The 19,497-nt window shown below is 40.5% G+C and overlaps 1 protein-coding gene across 1 annotated transcript; it reads left to right on the top strand.

The window, feature by feature from the left end:
• The first annotated feature begins 17,157 nt into the window (after window positions 1–17,157).
• On the top strand, window positions 17,158–18,084 carry LOC127694423 (olfactory receptor 1019-like). The gene has a single exon (XM_052195953.1). It carries the CDS (start codon window positions 17,158–17,160, stop codon window positions 18,082–18,084), a length of 927 nt encoding a protein of 308 aa, XP_052051913.1.
• The last annotated feature ends 1,413 nt before the right edge of the window (window positions 18,085–19,497 follow it).

Genomic DNA, 19,497 nt, shown 5'->3' with positions numbered 1-19,497 from the left:
AACTAATAAATCACAAAGGGAGACAACTTTGGAGATAGAAAACCTTGAGAAAAAATCAGGGGCCATAGATGCAAATATCAACAGCAGAATACAAGAGATGGAAGAAAGAATCTCAGATGCCGAAGATACCATAGAAACCATTGACTCAACAATCAAAGAAAATGCAAAATGCAAAAATTTTGTATCCCAGAACATCCAGAAAATCCAGGACACAATGAGAAGACCAAACCTAAGGATTATAGGTATAGATGAGAGTGAAGATTTACAGCTGAAAGGGCCAGCAAATATCTTCAACAAAATTATGGAAGAAAACTTTCCCAACTTAAAGAGAGAGATGCCCATGAATATACAAGAAGCCTACAGAACTCCATACAGACTGTAACTGAGCAGAAATACCTCTTGTCACATAATAATTAAAACCCCAAATGTACTAAACAAAGAAAGAATATTAAAGGCAGCAAGAGAAAAAGGCCAAGTAACATATAAAGGAAGACCTATCAGAATCACACCAGACTTCTCACCAGAGACCATGAAAGCTAGAAGATCCTGGGCAGATCTCATGCAGACTCTAAGAGAACACAAATGTCAGCCAAGTCTACTATACCCAGCAAAACTCTCAATCACAATAGATGGAGAAACCAAGATATTCCATGACAAAACCAAATTTACACAATATCTTTCTACAAACCCAACTCTACAAAGAATAATAGGAGGAAAACTCCAATACAAGGAGGGAAACGACACCCTGGAAAAAGCAAGATAGTTACCTTCTTTCATCAAACCCAAAAGAAGATAACCACTCAAATATAAAAATAACATCGAAAATGACAGGAAGTAATAATCACTATTCCTTAATATCTCTTAACATCAATGGACTCAACGCCCCCAATAAAAAGACATAGACTAACAGACTGGATAAGGAACAGAACACTACATTTTGCCGCATACAGGAAACACACCTCAATGTCAAAGACAAAAACTACCTTAGACTAAAAGGCTGGAAGACAATTTTACAAGCCAATGGTCTCAGGAAACAAGCCAGACTAGCAATTCTAATATCAGATAAAATTGACTTTCAACCTAAAGTCATCAAAAGAGATACAGAAGGACACTTCTTGCTGGTCAAAGGAAAAATCCACCAAGAAGACTTTTCAATTCTGAACATCTATGAACCAAATGCAAGGGCACCCTCATTCGAAAAGAAACTTTACTAAAGTTCAAAGCACACATTGCACCTAACACATTAATTGTGGTTGACTTCAACACTCCACTATCCTCAATGGACCGATCAGGAAAACAGAAACTAAATAGGGACACAATAAAACTAATTGAAGCTTTGGACCAATTGGACTTGACTGATATTTATAGAACATTTCACCCTAAAACAAAAGAATATACCTTTTTCTCAGCACCTCATGGTACCTTCTCCAAAATCGACCATATAATTGGTCACAAGAAAGACCTCAACAAATATAAAAAGATGGAACTAATCCCATGCCTCATATTGGGTCATTATGGAGTAAGAGTGGTCTTCAATAGCAACAAAAACAGAAAGCCCACATACACATGGAGGCTAAACAATACTTTACTCAATGACCTCTTGGTCAAAGAATAAATAAAGAAATCAGAGACTTTTTAGAATTTAATGAAAATGAAAGCACAATATGCCCAAATCTTTGAGACACAATGAAAGCAGTGCTAAGAGGAAAACTCATAGCCCTGAGTGCCTCCAAAAAGAAAATGGAGAGTGCATACACTAGCAGCTTAACAACACACCTGAAAGCCCTGGAACAAAAAAAAGCCAATTCACCCAGGAGAAGAAGACAGGAAATCATCAAACTCGGCTGAAATCAGTCAAGTGGAAACAAAGAGAACCATACAAAGAATCAACGAATCTAGGAGCTGGTTCTTTGAGAAATCAACAAGATAGATAAACCCTTAGCCAGACTGACCAAAGGGCACAGAGAAAGTTTCCAAATTAACAAAATTAGAAGTGAAAAGGGGGATATAACAACAGAAAGTGAGGAAATTCAAAAAGTCATCAGATCCTAATACAAAAGCCTATACTCAACACGACGGGAGAATCTGGAGGAAATGGACAATTTCCTAGACAGATACCAAATACCAAAATTAAATCAGGACCAAATAGATCATCTAAACAGTCCCATAACACCTAAAGAAATAGAAGGGGTCATAGAAAGCCTTCCAACCAAAAAAAAAGCACAGGACCAGATGGCTTCAGTGCAGAATTCTATCAGACCTTCAAAGAAGACCTAACACCAATGCTCTTCAAACTATTCCACAAAATAGAAACAGAAGGAACACTACCCAATTCCTTCTACGAAGCCACAATTACGCTAATACCAAAGCCACACAAAGATACAACAAAAGAGAACTTCTGACCAATTTCCCTTATAAACATCGATGCAAAAATACTCAATAAAATTCTTGCCAACTGAATCCAAGAACACATAAAAACGATCATCCACCATGATCAAGTAGGCTTCATCCCAGGGATGCAGGGTTAGTTTAATATATGAAAACCCATCAATGCAATCTACTACATAAACAAACTCAAAGAAAAAAAACCACATGGTCATTTCATTGGATGCTGAAAGAGCATTTGACAAAATTCAGCATCCTTTCATGCTAAAAGTCTTGGAAAGAACAGGAATTCAAGGCCCATACCTAAACATCATTAAAGCAATATACAGCAAACCGGTAGCCAGCCTCAAACTAAATGGAGAGAAACTTGAAGCAATCCGACTAAAATCAGGGACTAGACAGGGCTGTCCCCTTTCTCCTTATCTTTTCAATATTGTACTTGAGGTACTAGCTTGGGCAACTAGATGACATAAGGAGGTCAAAGGGATACAAATTGGAAAGGAAGAAGTCAAACTATCATTATTTGCAGATGATATGATAGTCTATCTAAGTGACCAAAAAAACTCCACTAGACAACTCCTACAGCTGATAAACAACTTCAGCAAAGTGGCAAGTTATAAAATCAATTCAAGCAAATCAGTAGCCTTCTTATACTAAAAGGATAAGCAGACTGAGAAAGAAATTAGGGAAATGACACTCTTCACAATATATAAACACAAACAGTATAAAGTACCTTGGGGTGACTCTTACCAAAAATGTGAAAGATCTGTATGTCAAGAACTTCAAGACTCTGAAGAAGGAAATAGAAGACCTCAAAAAATGGAAAAACCACCCATGCTCATGGATCGGCAGGATTAATATAGTTAAAATAACCATTTTGCCAAAAGCAATATACAGATTCAATGCAATATCCATCAAAATCCCAACTCAATTCTTCATAGAGTTAGAAAGAGCAATTCTCAAATTCATCTGGAATAACAAAAATCCCAGGATAGCTAAAACTATTCTCAACAACAAAAGAAATTCTGGGGGAATCAGTATCCCTGACCTCAAGCAATACTACCAAGCAATAGTGTTTAAAACTGCATGGTATTGGTACAGTGACAGGCAGGTGGATCAATGGAACAGGATTGAAGATCCAGAAATGAACCCACACACCTATAGCCACTTGATCCTCGACTAAGGGGCTAAAAATTTCCAATGGAAATAAGATAGCCTTTCAACAAATGGTGCTGGTTTAACTGGAGGTCAGCATGCAGAAGAATGCGAATTGATCCATCCTTGTCTCCTTGTACTAAGCTCAACTCCAAATGGATCAAGGACCTCCACATAAAGCCAGACACTCTGAAGCTAATAGAAAAGAAACTGGGGAAGACCCTTGAGGACATCGGTACAGGGGGAAAGTTCCTGAACAGAACACCAATAGCATATGCTCTAAGATCAAGAATTGACAAATGGGACCTCATAAAATTACAAAGTTTCTGTAAGGCAAAGGACACCATCAAAAGGGCAAATCGGCAACCAACAAATTGGAAAAAGATCTTCACCAACCCTACATCAGATAGAGAGCTAATATCCAATACATACAAAGAACTCAAGAAGTGAGACCCCAGAAAACCAAATAACCCTATTAAAAATGGGGTACAGAGTTAAACAAAGAGAAGAACTTCAGATGGCGAAGAAACATCTTAAAAAATGCTCAACTTCATTAGTCATCAGGGAAATGCAAATCAAAACAACCCTGAGATTTCACCTTACACCAGTCAGAATGGCTAAGATTAAAAACTCAGGAGACAGCAGGCGTTGGCGATGATGTGGAGAAAGAGAAACATTCCTCCACTGCTGGTGGGGTTGCAAATTGGTACAACCACTCTGGAAATCGGTCTGGCGGTTCCTCAGAAAACTGGGCACCTCACTTTTGAAAGATTCTTCTATACCACTCCTGGGCATATACACAGAGGATTCCCCAGCATGTAATAAGGGTATATGCTCCACTATGTTCATAGCAGCCCAATTTATAATAGCCAGAAGCTGGAAAGAACCCAGGTATCCCTCAACAGAAGAATGGATGCAAAAAATGTGGTATATCTACACAATGGAGTACTATTCAGCCATTAGAAACAATGAATTCATGAAATTCTTAGGCAAATGGATGGAGCTGGAGAACATCATACTAAGTGAGGTAACTGTCTCAAAAGATCAATCATGGTATGCACTCACTAATAAGTGGATATTAACCTGGAAAACTGGAATACCCAAAACATAATCCACACATCAAATGAGGTACAAGAAGAACGGAGGAGTGGCCCCTGGTTCTAGAAAGACTCAGTGTAGCAGTATACAGCAAAACCAGAACAGGGAAGTGGGAAGGGATGGGTTGGAGAACAGGGGGAGGGAAGGGGGCTTATGGGACTTTCGGGGAGTGGGGGGCCAGAAAAGGGGAAATCATTTGAAATGTAAATGAAAAATATATCGAATAAAAAAATTTCATAAAACAAAAAAAACCTCCTCTATTCCAAGACTGATAGATGACTTGTTTCTGTCTTTAAATCTGTATATTACTTTTAAACCTGTATTGTTCTTAAATATGTATATTACTTATAGCTTACAACAACCCTATATTGAGATGAACATGTTATAAACCAGAAGTTTTTTAAAATCTTTGTGTGTGTGTGTGTGCGCGTGTGCGTGTGCGTGTGCGTGCGCGCGCGCGCGCGCGCGCGTGTGTGTGTGTGTGTGTGTGTGTGTGTGTGTGTGTGTGCCGTGTGTAGGCGTGTGTGTACTACACATGTGCAGGTGACTGGGCTGTAAAATCTTGTTTTCATTATTTCTTCCCACCCTTCTTCCCATGGACAACCACTCATATATAAAATGATAGGTAGGTACGTAGATAGAAAGATAAAAAGATAGATAGATAGATAGATAGATAGATAGATAGATAGATAGACAGACAGACAGACAGACAGACAGACAGACAGAGAGAGAGAGAGAGAGAGAGAGAGAGAGAGAGAGAGACAGAGAGAGAGATCAGAGAAAGTTTTTGAAAGTACTTGTAGCTCAGGTTTGAAAATAAAAGGGAATTGTGAATCATCTCTTTCTGAGTCTAAATCTGTATTCATCTGAACCTACTCTCCTTACCTTCTTCATTTTCACTCTGGAAAATTTCTTTTGTTTAAAAGTGCTTGCGGCTTTTCCTTACAGAAACTTTGTAATTTTATGAGGTCCCATTTGTCAATTCTTGATCTTAGAGCATAAGCTATTGGTGTTCTGTTCAGGAACTTTTCCCCTGTGCCCATGTCCTCAACGGTTTTCCCCAGTTTTTTTTTCTATTAGTTTCAGTGTGTCTGGTTTTACATGGAGGTCCTTGATCCACTTGGAGTTGAGCTTAGTACATGGAGATAAGAATGGATCAATTCCTGGAAAATATCATCCTAAGTGAGGTAACCCAATCACAAAAGAATACACATGGAATGCAATCTCTGATAAGTGAATATTAATTAGCCCAGAAGCCCTGAATACCCAAGGCACAAATCGCATAACAAATGACTCCCATGAAGAAGTATGGATAGGGTCCTGATCCTGGAAAGAATTGATCTAGCATTGGAGTGGAATATAAGAACAGAGAAAAAGGAGGGAGGTGATTGGAGAATGGATGGAGAGAAGAAGGTTTATGGGACATATGGGGAGGGGGGATCCGGGAAAGGGGAAATCATTTGGAATGAAAACAAAGAATATAGAAAATAAAAATATTAAAAAAAAAAAGAATGGATCAATTCTCATTCTTCGGCATGCTGACCTCCAATTGAACCAGCACCATTTGTTGAAAAGGCTATCTTTTTCCACTGGATGTTTTTGGCTCCTTTGTCAAAGATCAAGTGACCATAGGTGTGTGGATTCATTTCTGGGTCTTCAATTCTATTCCATTGGTCCACTTGTCTGTTACTGTGTCAATACCATGCAGTTTTTAACACTATTGCTCTGTAGTATTGCTTGAAGTCAGGGACACTGATTCCCCCAGAATAGAAGGAGTCATAGAAAGTCTTCCAACCAAAAAAAGCACAGGACCAGATGGTTTCAGTGCAGAATTCTACCAGACCTTCAAAGAAGAGTTAACACCAATACTCTTCAAACTATTCCACAAAATAGAAACAGAAGGAACACTACCCAATTCCTTCTACGAAGCCACAATTACGCTGATACCAAAGCCACACAAAGATCCAACAAAGAAAGAGAACTTCAGACCAATTTCCCTTATGAACATCGATGCAAAAATACTCAATAAAATTCTTGCCAACCGAATCCAAGAACACATCAAAACGATCATCCACCATGATCAAGTAGGCTTTATCCCGGGAATGCAGGGTTGGTTCAATATACGGAAATCCATCAATACAATCCACTACATAAACAAACTCAAAGAACAAAACCACATGGTCATTTCATTGGATGCTGAAAAAGCATTTGACAAAATTCAGCATCCTTTCATGCTTAAAGTCTTGGAGAGAACAGGAATTCAAGGCCCATACCTAAACATAGTAAAAGCAATATACAGCAAACCGGTAGCCAGCATCAAACTAAACGGAGAGAAACTTGAAGCAATCCCACTGAAATCAGGGACCAGACAAGGCTGCCCCCTTTCTCCTTATCTTTTCAATATTGTACTTGAGGTACTAGCTCGGGCAATTCGACAACATAAGGAGGTCAAAGGGATACAAATTGGAAAGGAGGAAGTCAAACTATCATTATTTCTTTTGTTGTTGAGAATAGTTTTAGCTATCCTGGGTTTTTTGTTATTCCAGATGAATTTGAAAATTGCTTTTTCTAACTCTGTGAAGAACTGAGTTGGGATTTTTATGGGGATTGCATTGAATCTGTAGATTGCTTTTGGCAAGATGGCCATTTTAACTATATTAATCCTGCCAATCCACGAGCATGGCAGATTTTTCCATTTTCTGAGGTCTTCTCCCATTTCCTTCTTCAGAGACCTGAGGTTCTTGTCATATAGATCTTTCACTTGTTTGGTTAGAGTCACACCAAGATACTTTATATTGTTTGTGGATATTGTGAAGGGTGTCATTTCCCTAACTTCTTTCTCAGCCTGCTTATCCTTTGAGTATAGGAAGGCAACTGATTTGCTTGAGTTGATTTTATAACCAGCCACTTTGCTGAAGTTGTTTATCAGCTGTAGGAGTTCTCTGGTGGAGGTTTTCGGGTCACTTAAGTAGACTACCATGTCATCTGCAAATAGTGATAATTTGACTTCTTCCTTTCCAATTTGTATTCCTTTGAACTCCTTATGTTGTCTAATTGCTCTAGCTAGAACTTCAAGTACTATATTGAAAAGATATGGAGAGAGAAGACAGCCTTGTCTAGTCCCTGAGATTTTTTACTGGGATTGTTTCAAGTTTCTCTCCGTTTAGTTTGATGTTGGCTACCGGTTTGCTGTATATTGCTTTAATGATGTTTAGGTATGGGCCTTGAATTCCTGTTCTTTCCAAGACTTTTAGCATGAAAGGATGCTGAATTTTGTCAAATGCTTTTTCAGCATCTAATGAGATGATCATATGGTTTTTTTTTTCTTTGAGTTTGTTTATGTAGTGGATTGCATTGATGGATTTCCTTATATTGAACCATCCCTGCATCCCTGGGATGAAGCCTACTTGATCATGATAGATGACCCTTTTGATGTGTTCTTGGATTCGGTTGGCAAGAATTTTATTAAGTATTTTTGCATCAATATTCATAAGGGAAATTGGCCTGAAGTTCTCTTTCTTTGTTGTATCTTTGTGTGGTTTAGGTATCAGCGTAATTGTGGCTTCATAGAGCGAGTTACGTAGAGTTCCTTCTGTTTCTATTTTGTGGAATAGTTTGAAGAGTATTGTTGTTAGGTCTTCTATGAAGGTCTGATAGAATTCTGTACTGAAGCCATCTGGTCCCCTGCTTTTTTTGGTTGGAAGAATTTCTATGACCCTTTTTATTTCTTCAGGTGTTATGAGACTGTTTAGTTGATATATTTGATCCTGATTTAGTTTTGGTGTCTGATATCTGTCTAGGAAACTGTCCATTTCCTCCAAATTCTCCCGTTGTGTTGAGTATAGGCTTTTGTAGTAGGATCTAATGATTTTTTGAATTTCCTCAGTTTCTGTTGTTATATCTCCCTTTTCCTTTCTAAGTTTTTTAATCTGTATACTGTCTCTGTGCCCTTTGGTTAGTCTGGCTAAGGGTTTATCTATCTTGCTGATTTTCTCAAAGTACCAGCTCCTGGTTTTGTTGATTCTTTGTATGGTTCTCTTTGTTTCTACTTGATTGATTTCAGCCCCAAGTTTGATGATTTCCTGCCTTCTACTCCTCCTGGGTGAAATAGCTTCTTTTTGTTCCAGGGCTAACCAAGAATTTGGGAAAGGATATTCACCAACCCTACATCTGATAGGGCTAATATCCAATATATACAAAGAGCGCAAGAATTTAGACTCTAGGGAACCAAATAACCATATTTTAAAAAATGGGGTAGAGATCTAAACAAAGAATTTTCACCTGAAGAAATTCAGATGGCCGAGAGGCACCTTAAGAAGTGCTCAACATCATTAGTCATTAGGGAAATGCAAATCAAAACAACCCTGAGATTTCACCTTACACCAGTCAGAATGGCTAAGGTCAAAAACTAAGGAGAAAGAGGAACACTCCTCCACTGGTGGTGGGGCTGTAAGATGGTACAACCACTTTGGAAATCAGTCTGGCGGTTCCTCAGAAAACTGTACATGACACTTCCAGAGGACCCTGCTATACCTCTCCTGGGCATATACCCAAAGGATTCCCCGGCATGCAATAAAGACACATGCTCCATTATATTCATAGCAGCTTTATTTATAATAGCCAGAAGCTGGAAAGAACCCAAATGTCCCTCAAAGGAGGAATGGATACAGAAAATGTGGTGTATTTACACATTGGAATACTACTCAGCAATTAGAAACAATGAATTAACAAAATTTTTAGGCAAATGGTTTGATCTGGAAAATATCATCCTAAGTGAGGTAACCCAATCACAAAAGAATACACATGGAATGCAATCTCTGATAAGTGGATATTAATTAGCCCAGAAGCTCGGAATACCGAAGGCACAAATCGCATAACAAATGACTCCCATGAAGAAGTATGGAGAGGGTCCTGATCTTGGAAAGGATTGATCTAGTGTTGGAGGGGAATATAAGGACAGAGAAAAAAAGGAAGGAGGTGATTGGAGAATGGATGGAGAGAAGAAGGTTTATGGGACATATGTGGAGGGGGGATCTGGGAATGTAAACAAAGAATATAGAAAATAAAAATATTTAAAAAAAAAAGTGCTTGCTGCTTTTCAGAAAACCTGAGTTGAGTTCCCAGAATCCATTCAGGCAGCTCACACCTGTTGCAACCACAGTTCCTGAGGATCCACTATCTTCCTTCTGCCCCTGCAGACACACATACAGCACATACACACACTCACACACTCACCTACACACACACACACACACACACACACACACACACACACACATACACAAAAATAGAAAAGAATTAAAGCTTCCAGCTTACAGGGTGTTCATCTTAATACATCCCTACTATAAGTTGAGGAACATCAATAATTTAAAGTTTTTTGAAAATAGAAACAAAAGAGCTCACCCCATTCTTCACCTTGTGTGTGGTGGAATGGGTGAGGAAGAGATGCCCTTCTCCCTCTGTGCCCCCTCACCTGATGCCCAGAGGTCACTAGAGCAGGATGGCTGCTCCTGCCACCTCACTGGCTGCAGCACTCCGGAGAGCTGGCCCCACCCCTCATCTGTCATGGGGTAACATGGATGAGACAGAGATGCTCCTCTTTGGCCCTCACTGTCCCCTGTGAGGTGAGTGGGCCTATTCCTCTCCTGGGCAGTACAGTAGAGCTGACCGTGGTGGTAGATGTGCAGGTGAACTGACCCAAGGACGTGAGAGCAGGAGAAAGGACCCTACCTCTTGCCAACTGAAGCACTGGGTAAGCTGGCTTGGGCCAATGCTAGAGAGCTCTACCTGGTGGTACCAACCCAGGAAAGCTGGCAGGCTGACCAGCTCCCAGGCCCAGATGAAAAGCTTTGTGTTGGCCCACTCGAACATCTCCCTCATCTGTGACCTGCTGGACTGAGAGAAAGGGCCCGCCCTGCAGACTCAGGATCTCCATGACACAGGGCAACAACTCCTGGAGGAGTCCTGTGAGGATCCAGGATTGATAGTGTAGCTGAAGCCAGAGGCCTCAAAACAGACCAGTGACTCATTGCAATGAACACTTGCAAGGAAAGATACAATTTGCAAGTAAAATAAAAAAATTCATTTTTTGAACATTTTTCTTTTTTCCATATTTTTTGTTATTTTATTAATTTACTTTTCAAATGTTATCTTCTGTCTAATTTTCCCCTCCACAAATCTGCTATCCCCTTACCCCACCCCTGCCTCAATAAGGGTGCTCCCCCACCCACTCCTGCCTCAGTGGCATAGCATTCCCCTACACTGGATCATCAAGCCTCCACAGGACCTAGCAGTTCCCCTACCATTGATGCCAGATAAGGTAATCCTCTGCTACATATCCAGCTGGAGCCATGGGTCCCCTGCTGTGTATGTACTGTGTGGTTGGTGGTTTAGTCCCTGGGGTCTGGCTGGTTGACATTGTTGTTCTTCCTATGAGGTTGCAAACCCCTTCAGCTCCTTCAGTCTTTCTCTAACTCTTCCATTGTGTTCCCGATGCTTAGTCCACTGATTGGCTATGAGCATCCACATCTGTATTGGTCAGGCTCTAGCAGAGCCTCTGAGGGAACAGCTAGTCCAGCCTCCTGTCAGCAAGTGCTTCTTGACATCAGCAATGGTGTCTGGGTTTGCAGTCTGCAGATGGGATGTATCCCTAGGTGGGGCAGTCTCTAGATGCCTTTCCTTCAGTCTCTGCTCCACTCTTTGAGCCTGCATTTCCGTGAGACAGGATTAATTCTGTGTTAATATTTTTGAGATGGGTGGGTGGTCACATCTCACAACAGAGGGGCTGCACTTAACCTCTGGATATGGTCTCTACAGATTCTCTCCCCCCTTGGGTGGGTATTTCAGCTAATGTCATCCCTGTTGTGTCCTGGGAGCCTCTTGCTTTCCTGGTGTCTGGGACTTTCTAATCTCTATTTCCAGTTCCGCATCCCCAACTGCTACACACCTCAGTTCACTTTCCTGACCCTCTGTACTTCTCCCAATCTCTTCCCACACCTGATCCTGTCCCCCTTTTTCACTGCCCCTCCCTCCCAGGTACCTCCCTCCTTCTATCTTTTAAAGGAGAGATTTTTTCCAATCAAATTCATTCATCTAAAGCAGAGTTGAGGAAACATGGTACTACAGGCTTATTCTAGCTCTAGTTTCACAAACCACATCACATCTGCTGGGGCTTCCCTTTCCTGGCGTGTCTCCCCAAATATGCTCTGGGACAGTGACAGTTTTCAACCCCAGGGTGACACTCAACTCTTTAGTCTCTTAATTTCCCCAGAGATCTCAACTTTCATCAGAAGTCTGCCTATGACTGCAACTCATAAGACTCACCAAGGAACTCTGATAATGTGTCCCAAGAGTTTGTCACCTTGTTAGCCTAATGAGTCCCATGACTTTTGTCCAAATATTTCATTTACAGAAAGTTTTCCTTCATTCCAAATCCTTACCTCATTATTGCAGCCATTAAAGCCTCTGGCTTTTCCCTCATCATGCTGCATTCTTATGTTGTGATTGAGTCTGCAGAGAGAGTGGAGAATACAAGCTGGCACTCTATAGGAAAGCCCTCTACACAATTCTGGAATAACACAGCAGTGTCAAATGTATTCCTCAATCTTAAAAAGGGGGGTGGGGGATAGTGTGGACATCAGTTAGTGACTTTGTCAATTTTACTTTGAATTTCCACATTGACTTTTGCCTGCTCAAAGTCAGTGTCTACTAAAACGCACAAAGAAGTATGGCTATGATGAGCGCAATTCAAAAGCTTACATTTTTTATGCACTGGCTGATGATATAAAGCACGTTCAGGCACATGTAAGGCAACAGAGGTCACACCCCAATTAACTCGCAGGAAAGTCACTACTCCAGAGACACAAGGCAGCGCTAAGAAGGACTAAAAATGGAAGTCTCAGCTGTCACATTAGTGGAGTCAAATTCCTTCATGATGATGTGTTCATGAATCTTGCTTTCAAGACTGGCCAGGACTATATAGTGACACCTGGTCTGACTAAGCATTAAAAGATAGATAGATAGATAGATAGATAGATAGATAGATAGATAGATAGATAGATAGATAGATACATACATACATACATACATACAAAGATACATAGATACATAGATACATAGATATTCTTCTCATAGCACTTTCATATATATAATCTTTTGTCAGATGAATAGAATCTAATATTCTCTATAACATCAAGGTATTATTTTATTCTGCCACTTAAGTATTTGATTGTTTTTTCATTGATAAAAAGACTGTGATGCTAGAGAGATCACTCAGGGATCCAGAACACTGTTGATCTTGCCTTCACATCCTCACTCCAGTTCCAGAGGATCTGATGCCCCCTCCTGGACTATTAGGGCACTACATGCACATAGTGCACATGCAAAAAACAAATATACATAAACTTAAATAAATACAACTTTTTAAACATTATATATTGTAGATACATACATATGTGTGTGTGACATAAAATTTGTGTCTTCAAAACACACATATTGTAGGATAGCTAAACTAAACTTTGGATACTTTTACTTAAATTTTTATTTCTCTGGGGGGAAAAACTAAGGAAACCTGCTCAACCACTTTAGAATAGAGACTATAACTATGGTCGTTATATTGTATGTAAGTACCTTTGTGAGGTCTGTGAATACAAGTACAGTGCCCTCAGGGCCCAGAAGGTGTCTGGTGCCCTGGAACTGATTACCTGCATCAGTTTTGGGACCCAAAATTTAGTCTCCTGTAATATCAGTACATCTTCTTAACTGAGCCTGAGTCATCTCTCCAACCACTAAATAAAACTTCATACTTTGGGCAGTCATTTTTCCACACCCCTTTCTCATCTAGCCCTTCCTAAATATTTTATTCTTATTCTATGCATTCAACTTTTTTAAATGCCCAATAATTAGCAAAATGTGGCATTTTTCTGTTACTTGTAGTAATAATATTCTTTAGTTTCATTTGTCCTATTCTTAATAATAACTCATGACATTCCAGCTGGATTTCTTTTCCTTTTGCAGGATGTAAAGCATCCCACAGAAGTTACTGTTTATGATATTTTTTACATATTCATGTGTTTGTGGAACTCAGGTTGGTCCTGTGTTTCTGGTATTATGAATAATTTTGCAATAGATAAAAGGTTTCACTTTGGTGTACTGATGTCATTCAGTACTGGTACATAACTTGTCCTGGTTTTCAGCCCTGTAGAATAAGAAAGCACATGCTAACTTTCCTTTCAACCTTGCAAGCAGCCTCCAGGCTTCTTAAGGTTTATCCTAATTTTCAGTCAATTATGATGTATTCATTTTATCAGGTATTAAATTAATAGATGAGTATTTGAAGATAAGGAATATTTCTCACTGAGGAAATAATATCCTCATGTAGAAGGAAGAGGAGGAGGAGGAGGAGAAGGAGGAAGAGGAGGACGAGGACGAGGACGAGGAGGACGAGGACGAGGAGGAGAACAACAACAACAACAATGAATGAATGAATGAATGATGAGTGAATGAATAGTGGTTGTGGTGGTGGTGGTGGTGGTTTCAGGTCATTCAGTGAGAGACAAAGTCCAAACGTTTAAGAGAGGTAGCTGACAATGACCTTGAACTCCCAATTCTCCAGCACTTACGAGGTGGAGACAGAAGATTCAGGAGTTCAAGGTCATTCTCCGGTACATAGTTTGATTCTAGCCTGAGCTAAATGAGACTGAAAAAGAAAAAAGAAATTTAGTGGGCATACATCTCAGCGCTGAAAAGCATCAATATAAATTTTCTTTTTTTTATTAGATATATTCTTTATTTATATTTCAAATGATTTCCACCTTCCTGGATCCCCCTTTTCAAATGAAAAGTTTCTGGCTGCAACAGCTGTGATTAACACTGAAAATATCTATTACCATAATAATTAAACCAAATAAAATATTAATTATATATTAATACAAATATAGGAAATGACATCATTGTAAAATTTTTATTCAAAACTGTTTTTGTAAATATAGATTACATTGAAATGTAATTTTAATTTTTTTATTTGTATTTTGTATGATTTTTTTAACCAGCTCTGCTTTCTGTTCCCCAATCTAGATGCATTGAAAAGTATGACAGATTTGGTTGCAATTGAAAAGAGACTGCGCTGTAGGCTCCAGGTGACCACTTATGACACACAGCTGATGTCATGGTACAAAAAGGCTGTGGGTGACCAAATGTTTGGGGTCACAGGTCACAGGAGCAAATACAAGGGTGCACTGAGCTTGGTTGATGATTCTAAAAACCCTAAGAACCTGGACAAAGAAAATGATGAGTTCAGGGCATTTGATTTCATGTTTGTGGTCTCCACAGTATACAGATATTTGTGTCTTAAAATAAATGTCTATCTCAAGGACTCAAGACTGAGGTTTTTAAAAATCAAACCAGGTTTTATTGTACCAACTATTATTTTCATGTGGCCTCAGGAAACATTCTGTCTTAAGTCTCTGAGATAACCCACAGGGACCCTGAGAAGTCTTAGTCCATGGGACGTGGCAGGAACCAGACAAATTCCCACAGCCAGCTCCCCCGAGAGCTAAAAGCACGCTCTTGCCTTTCCCAGATGGACTGGCAGGTGAACTGTTTCACAATACTTAAGACATGTAAAGGGAATCAGACAGATTCATCCATCCAGACCTCCAGCAAGTTCTTGCCAGGACAACTGCCTTACTGCCTGAGAGACTGTCCTACTGTCCATCTCACCACTTGATGACCTGGGAACACAGACAGTGAGCATCATTCCACCAGGTGAGAGCTAAGGGAGATAAAACAAAATCTCCTCTGTGCCTCATTGTGAGATGTGTGTACTGTTTATCTGGTATTTCTTTTAGGAAAATTGAAGGTCTACAAATTTATAGGAAAATATTATATACGGGGGGGGGGGAAGGTGACCACTTTTTTCTATCACAACAACTCTGAGCATAATTTCACCACTGTGTCATAGCATATACCATCAACTGGGCACAAGACAAGACACACACTTCTTGCTAAGCAGGCTTGACTATAGACTGGAATACCAACTGCTATAAAGCTCTGTTTCTAAAGTTGTCTAAGTGTCTTCCATCTAGCTCAGAATATTAACATTGGCCTGATGATACAAGACTGTCAGCCCAGCTACTTCTGAGTCAGAGGCAGGAGCATTGCAAGTTTAAGGCTTTCTTGACCAGAGAGTGAACTCAAGGCCAGTTAACTGATGACTAACTCAGTAAGACTTTATCTTAAGCCATCTTCTCAACGGTACTCACAGATGTCAGTAGTTAGCCATCTGAGTTTGCAGGATTGTGAGTTGTTTTCTCTGGTTCAAGGCAGCAGAGGAAGGACCCGGCCTCTTATGTATGTCACAGACCAAGTAGGGCTGGGACTGACTCTGCTGCCATAGGGGGAAACTTGTCTCCAAAAAACAAATTGACAGAGGAAAACAATAAAACAGATTTATTAAGCTATACAACATACCAACCACTAGAAACTGCCAGGTCCTCAGATTCTGCTGAGGAAGGAAGTTTCGCATCCATGTTAGACCCGGATTTCTGAGGGCTGGAGTCACTGAGTAGATGGTGGTGGGCTGTACATAGAGACCCTCACTAGACTTGATCTACATTCAGTCTTGTGGAGATGGTTGGGAGAATGAAGGAGAAAGCAGTGTGCCTTTACTTGGAAGGCTGAGGAGGCAACAGAAAGAGAACACAGCCTAGATGTCTGAAGAGCAGGAGTCAGGGCATCAGAGGAGAGAAGACAAGAAAGAACTCAGACAAGGTAATCATAGACAACTCCAAATGAGCTCCGCCTATGAGACAAACACACCTCTACTCTCCTTGAGCTTGGGCAGCCCACTCGACCCTCTCCAACACCTAGAAATCCATGAAACAAAAGGCAGAACGCTACTTGAGGCCAGGATTAGAGTTCTTTGCCTCAGGCTTAACTCTACTCTATTTGGAAAACTAAGATCTAGAGAGAGAGAGAGAGAGAGAGAGAGAGAGAGAGAGAGAGAGAGAGAGAGAGAGAGAGAGAGATGGAGAGTTTATATAGATATATAGACACACATATATAAACATAGATATAGATATTAATACACAGATTCAACTACATACATTTATACACACATAAATGTAAAAAAAAAAATCTGAAGTATATACAGGAAAATGCTTTCTCCCTGAAGCCATACAATGCTTAAGAGGAAGAGAACTGTGACTGGTGTCTCCTCTCCCCCTTCCTGCTCCTCAACCATCTATCTCCTCTCCTCTTCTCCTTTCTACCTCTGTTCTTCCCCCTCTCTCCCTCACTCTATTCCCTTTCACCCCTCCTGCTCCTCCCTAATACAATCACCCTCCTCTTAATCAATTCATCAACATGCCATTTAGATAGGCTACTTCATCATCTTAGTTTTCCGATAAAAGTCACTGTAGTCAACATAGACTTCCATACACATGTCCTGAAATAGCCTATTATTTCTGTTCCCTCCCTCAGCTGTGTGTGGCACTGCATCTGAACACATTTTGAGCAGACATGTCCAATTACACAACAGTGACTCACTTCATCCTCAGGGGCTTCTCAGATGTCCCACAGCTGAGATTGGTGGTCATCCCATTTTTCTTGCTCCTTTACACATTTGGCCTCCTGGGGAACCTCTCCATCATCACGGCTGTGATGAGAGACAGTCGGCTCCACTCTCCCATGTACTTCTTCCTGAAGAATTTGTCTTTCCTGGACATGTGCTACACCTCAGCCACCATCCCCAAGGCAGTGGTTGTATCCTTCACAGGCTCAGGGGTCGTCTCCTATCTCGAATGTGTAGCACAGCTTTACATAATTTTTACATTTGCATGTACTGAATGCTTTCTGCTCACAGCCATGGCTTATGACCGGTGCCTGGCCATCCTCAGACCACTGCTCTATGGAACCATCATGAGCCAGAAATATTGCTTTGCATTGGTGGTCACTGCCTGGGTGGGTGGGGCTTGCTACTCAACATTTCACACTCTCAACACGTTCTCCCTCCCCTACTGTGGACCCAATGTTGTTGAACACTTCTTCTGTGACATCCCTCCTGTCATGAGACTCTCCTGTACCGATTACCATGTCAATGAGGAGGTGGGATTTGCTGTTGGCACCTGCACTGTCATGAGCGCCTTCGCCCTCACAGTGGTCTCCTATATTGGCATTGTGGCCACAGTTCTTCGCATCCCCTCAGTGGATGGCAGGTGGAAAGCCTTTTCTACCTGCTCCTCTCACCTCACCACAGTCATCCTGTTTTATGGAACAGGAAGCTTTGTGTACCTGAGGCCGGCCTCTCAGTACTCCCCGACTCTGGGTCGCCTGGCATCTATTTTCTACTCTGTAGTCACACCTTCCTTGAATCCAGTTGTCTACTGTCTGAGGAACAAAGATATGAAGTTAGCTCTACAGAAACTTTATTGTGGGAGGAAGAACTGAGTCCTTGAAGACCACAGTGTGTGACTCTGATGGTTGTCAGAGCCAAGTGTTTCATCCACACACACTGCCAGGAGCACTGTGTGTATTAGGTGACTGGGAAATACCCTTGTGGAACAGACTTGTTCTCCTTAACCAAGTCCTGTGGCTCTGCCTCTATTTTTCTGTGAATACCATACTGCTGCTGGATTTTCAGTGGATGTTTTCAATGGTCCAGAAGAGGGAGTGTCCTATGTCAGTGCTAAGCCTCATCACCATAATACTCAGAGCTACCTTTTGGGATTTGCATACTTCAGCCCTTCTCTCTGACAATGTCACTTTCTCCTAACAAGCTCCACAGTGTGACATTTTTCCTCACAGATCTTTGTCTCCTGGCTCTGGGACTGCCTTTATGTGTATGTATTTATAGTTGGAGTCTTCTCTGTTTTCAGTGAAATTCTTAAGTTCCTTTTCACAGATTCACTCTAATCAGTTCATGGGAATGTGGCCTCATCCCATACATGGTCAGGATTGCTCTTTTGCTGTTGTTCTTGGTTTGATTCCCTTTTCTTTAATTTATATTTATTTTATGGGTATGGACGTTTTATATCCATGCACCATTTTGTGCCTTGGGTCTGTAAATATCAGAAGAGGGCATCAGTTCCTGGAGGTGAAGTTACAGGTGGTTGTTAGGCACCATGTGTAAATGATCAAACAAAGGTCTTTTGGGGGAGCAGCTGATGCTCTAACCCATCTCTCCCAGCTTTTGTATCTTATTTTTAAGGCAAGATATAAAGTATTCCAGTAACCTCAGACTCAGTATGTAGTCAAGAATGAACATCATCTCAATTTTCTGCCTCAGATTCCCAAGAGGAGGGATTATTATGAGGACTCACAAGGGTTTCTTGTTCAGGAAGAAGGCTGGGCCCTGTGTTTTCCTTTGCAACAATCAGGGAACCCCAGCTCAGTATCTGGGGGGTATTTATTAAACTTTGTTTCTCAAAACTGACATTAGCTTTGGTCACTATGAATCTCAACTCAAACATCTAAAATCTAACATTTAAAACAAATGAAAACTGACTTTCTTCTCAAAATACATGTGACCATAATTTGTAATTGAACCTTTTCCTCTCTTAGATTATCACCCAGTTACACAGAAATCAATGTTTTCCCATGTAGTTAGTCTGACAGAATCCAATGGACATGGAGAATGTGAAGCACACAATTACCATCAGTGCTTCCTGGGAGGAGATGTTTTTCTCTAAAGCAGGAGGAAAGGGGATGGGAATTCTCTTACATGTCTGTATTACACAAAAAGTGTTGCTACAGTGTCATTTGTAAATGGGCCTAAGTTTTATTTTTTTTAAAAGAAGCATTTTGAAAATTCAAGAACAGATACTGTAGATTTTAAAAGAAGTATAACTGATATGCAAAAAA

Source organism: Apodemus sylvaticus, chromosome 10, assembly GCF_947179515.1.
Source record: "Apodemus sylvaticus chromosome 10, mApoSyl1.1, whole genome shotgun sequence".
Taxonomy (NCBI): domain Eukaryota; kingdom Metazoa; phylum Chordata; class Mammalia; order Rodentia; family Muridae; genus Apodemus; species Apodemus sylvaticus.
This window is presented reverse-complemented; position numbering and strand designations above follow the sequence as displayed.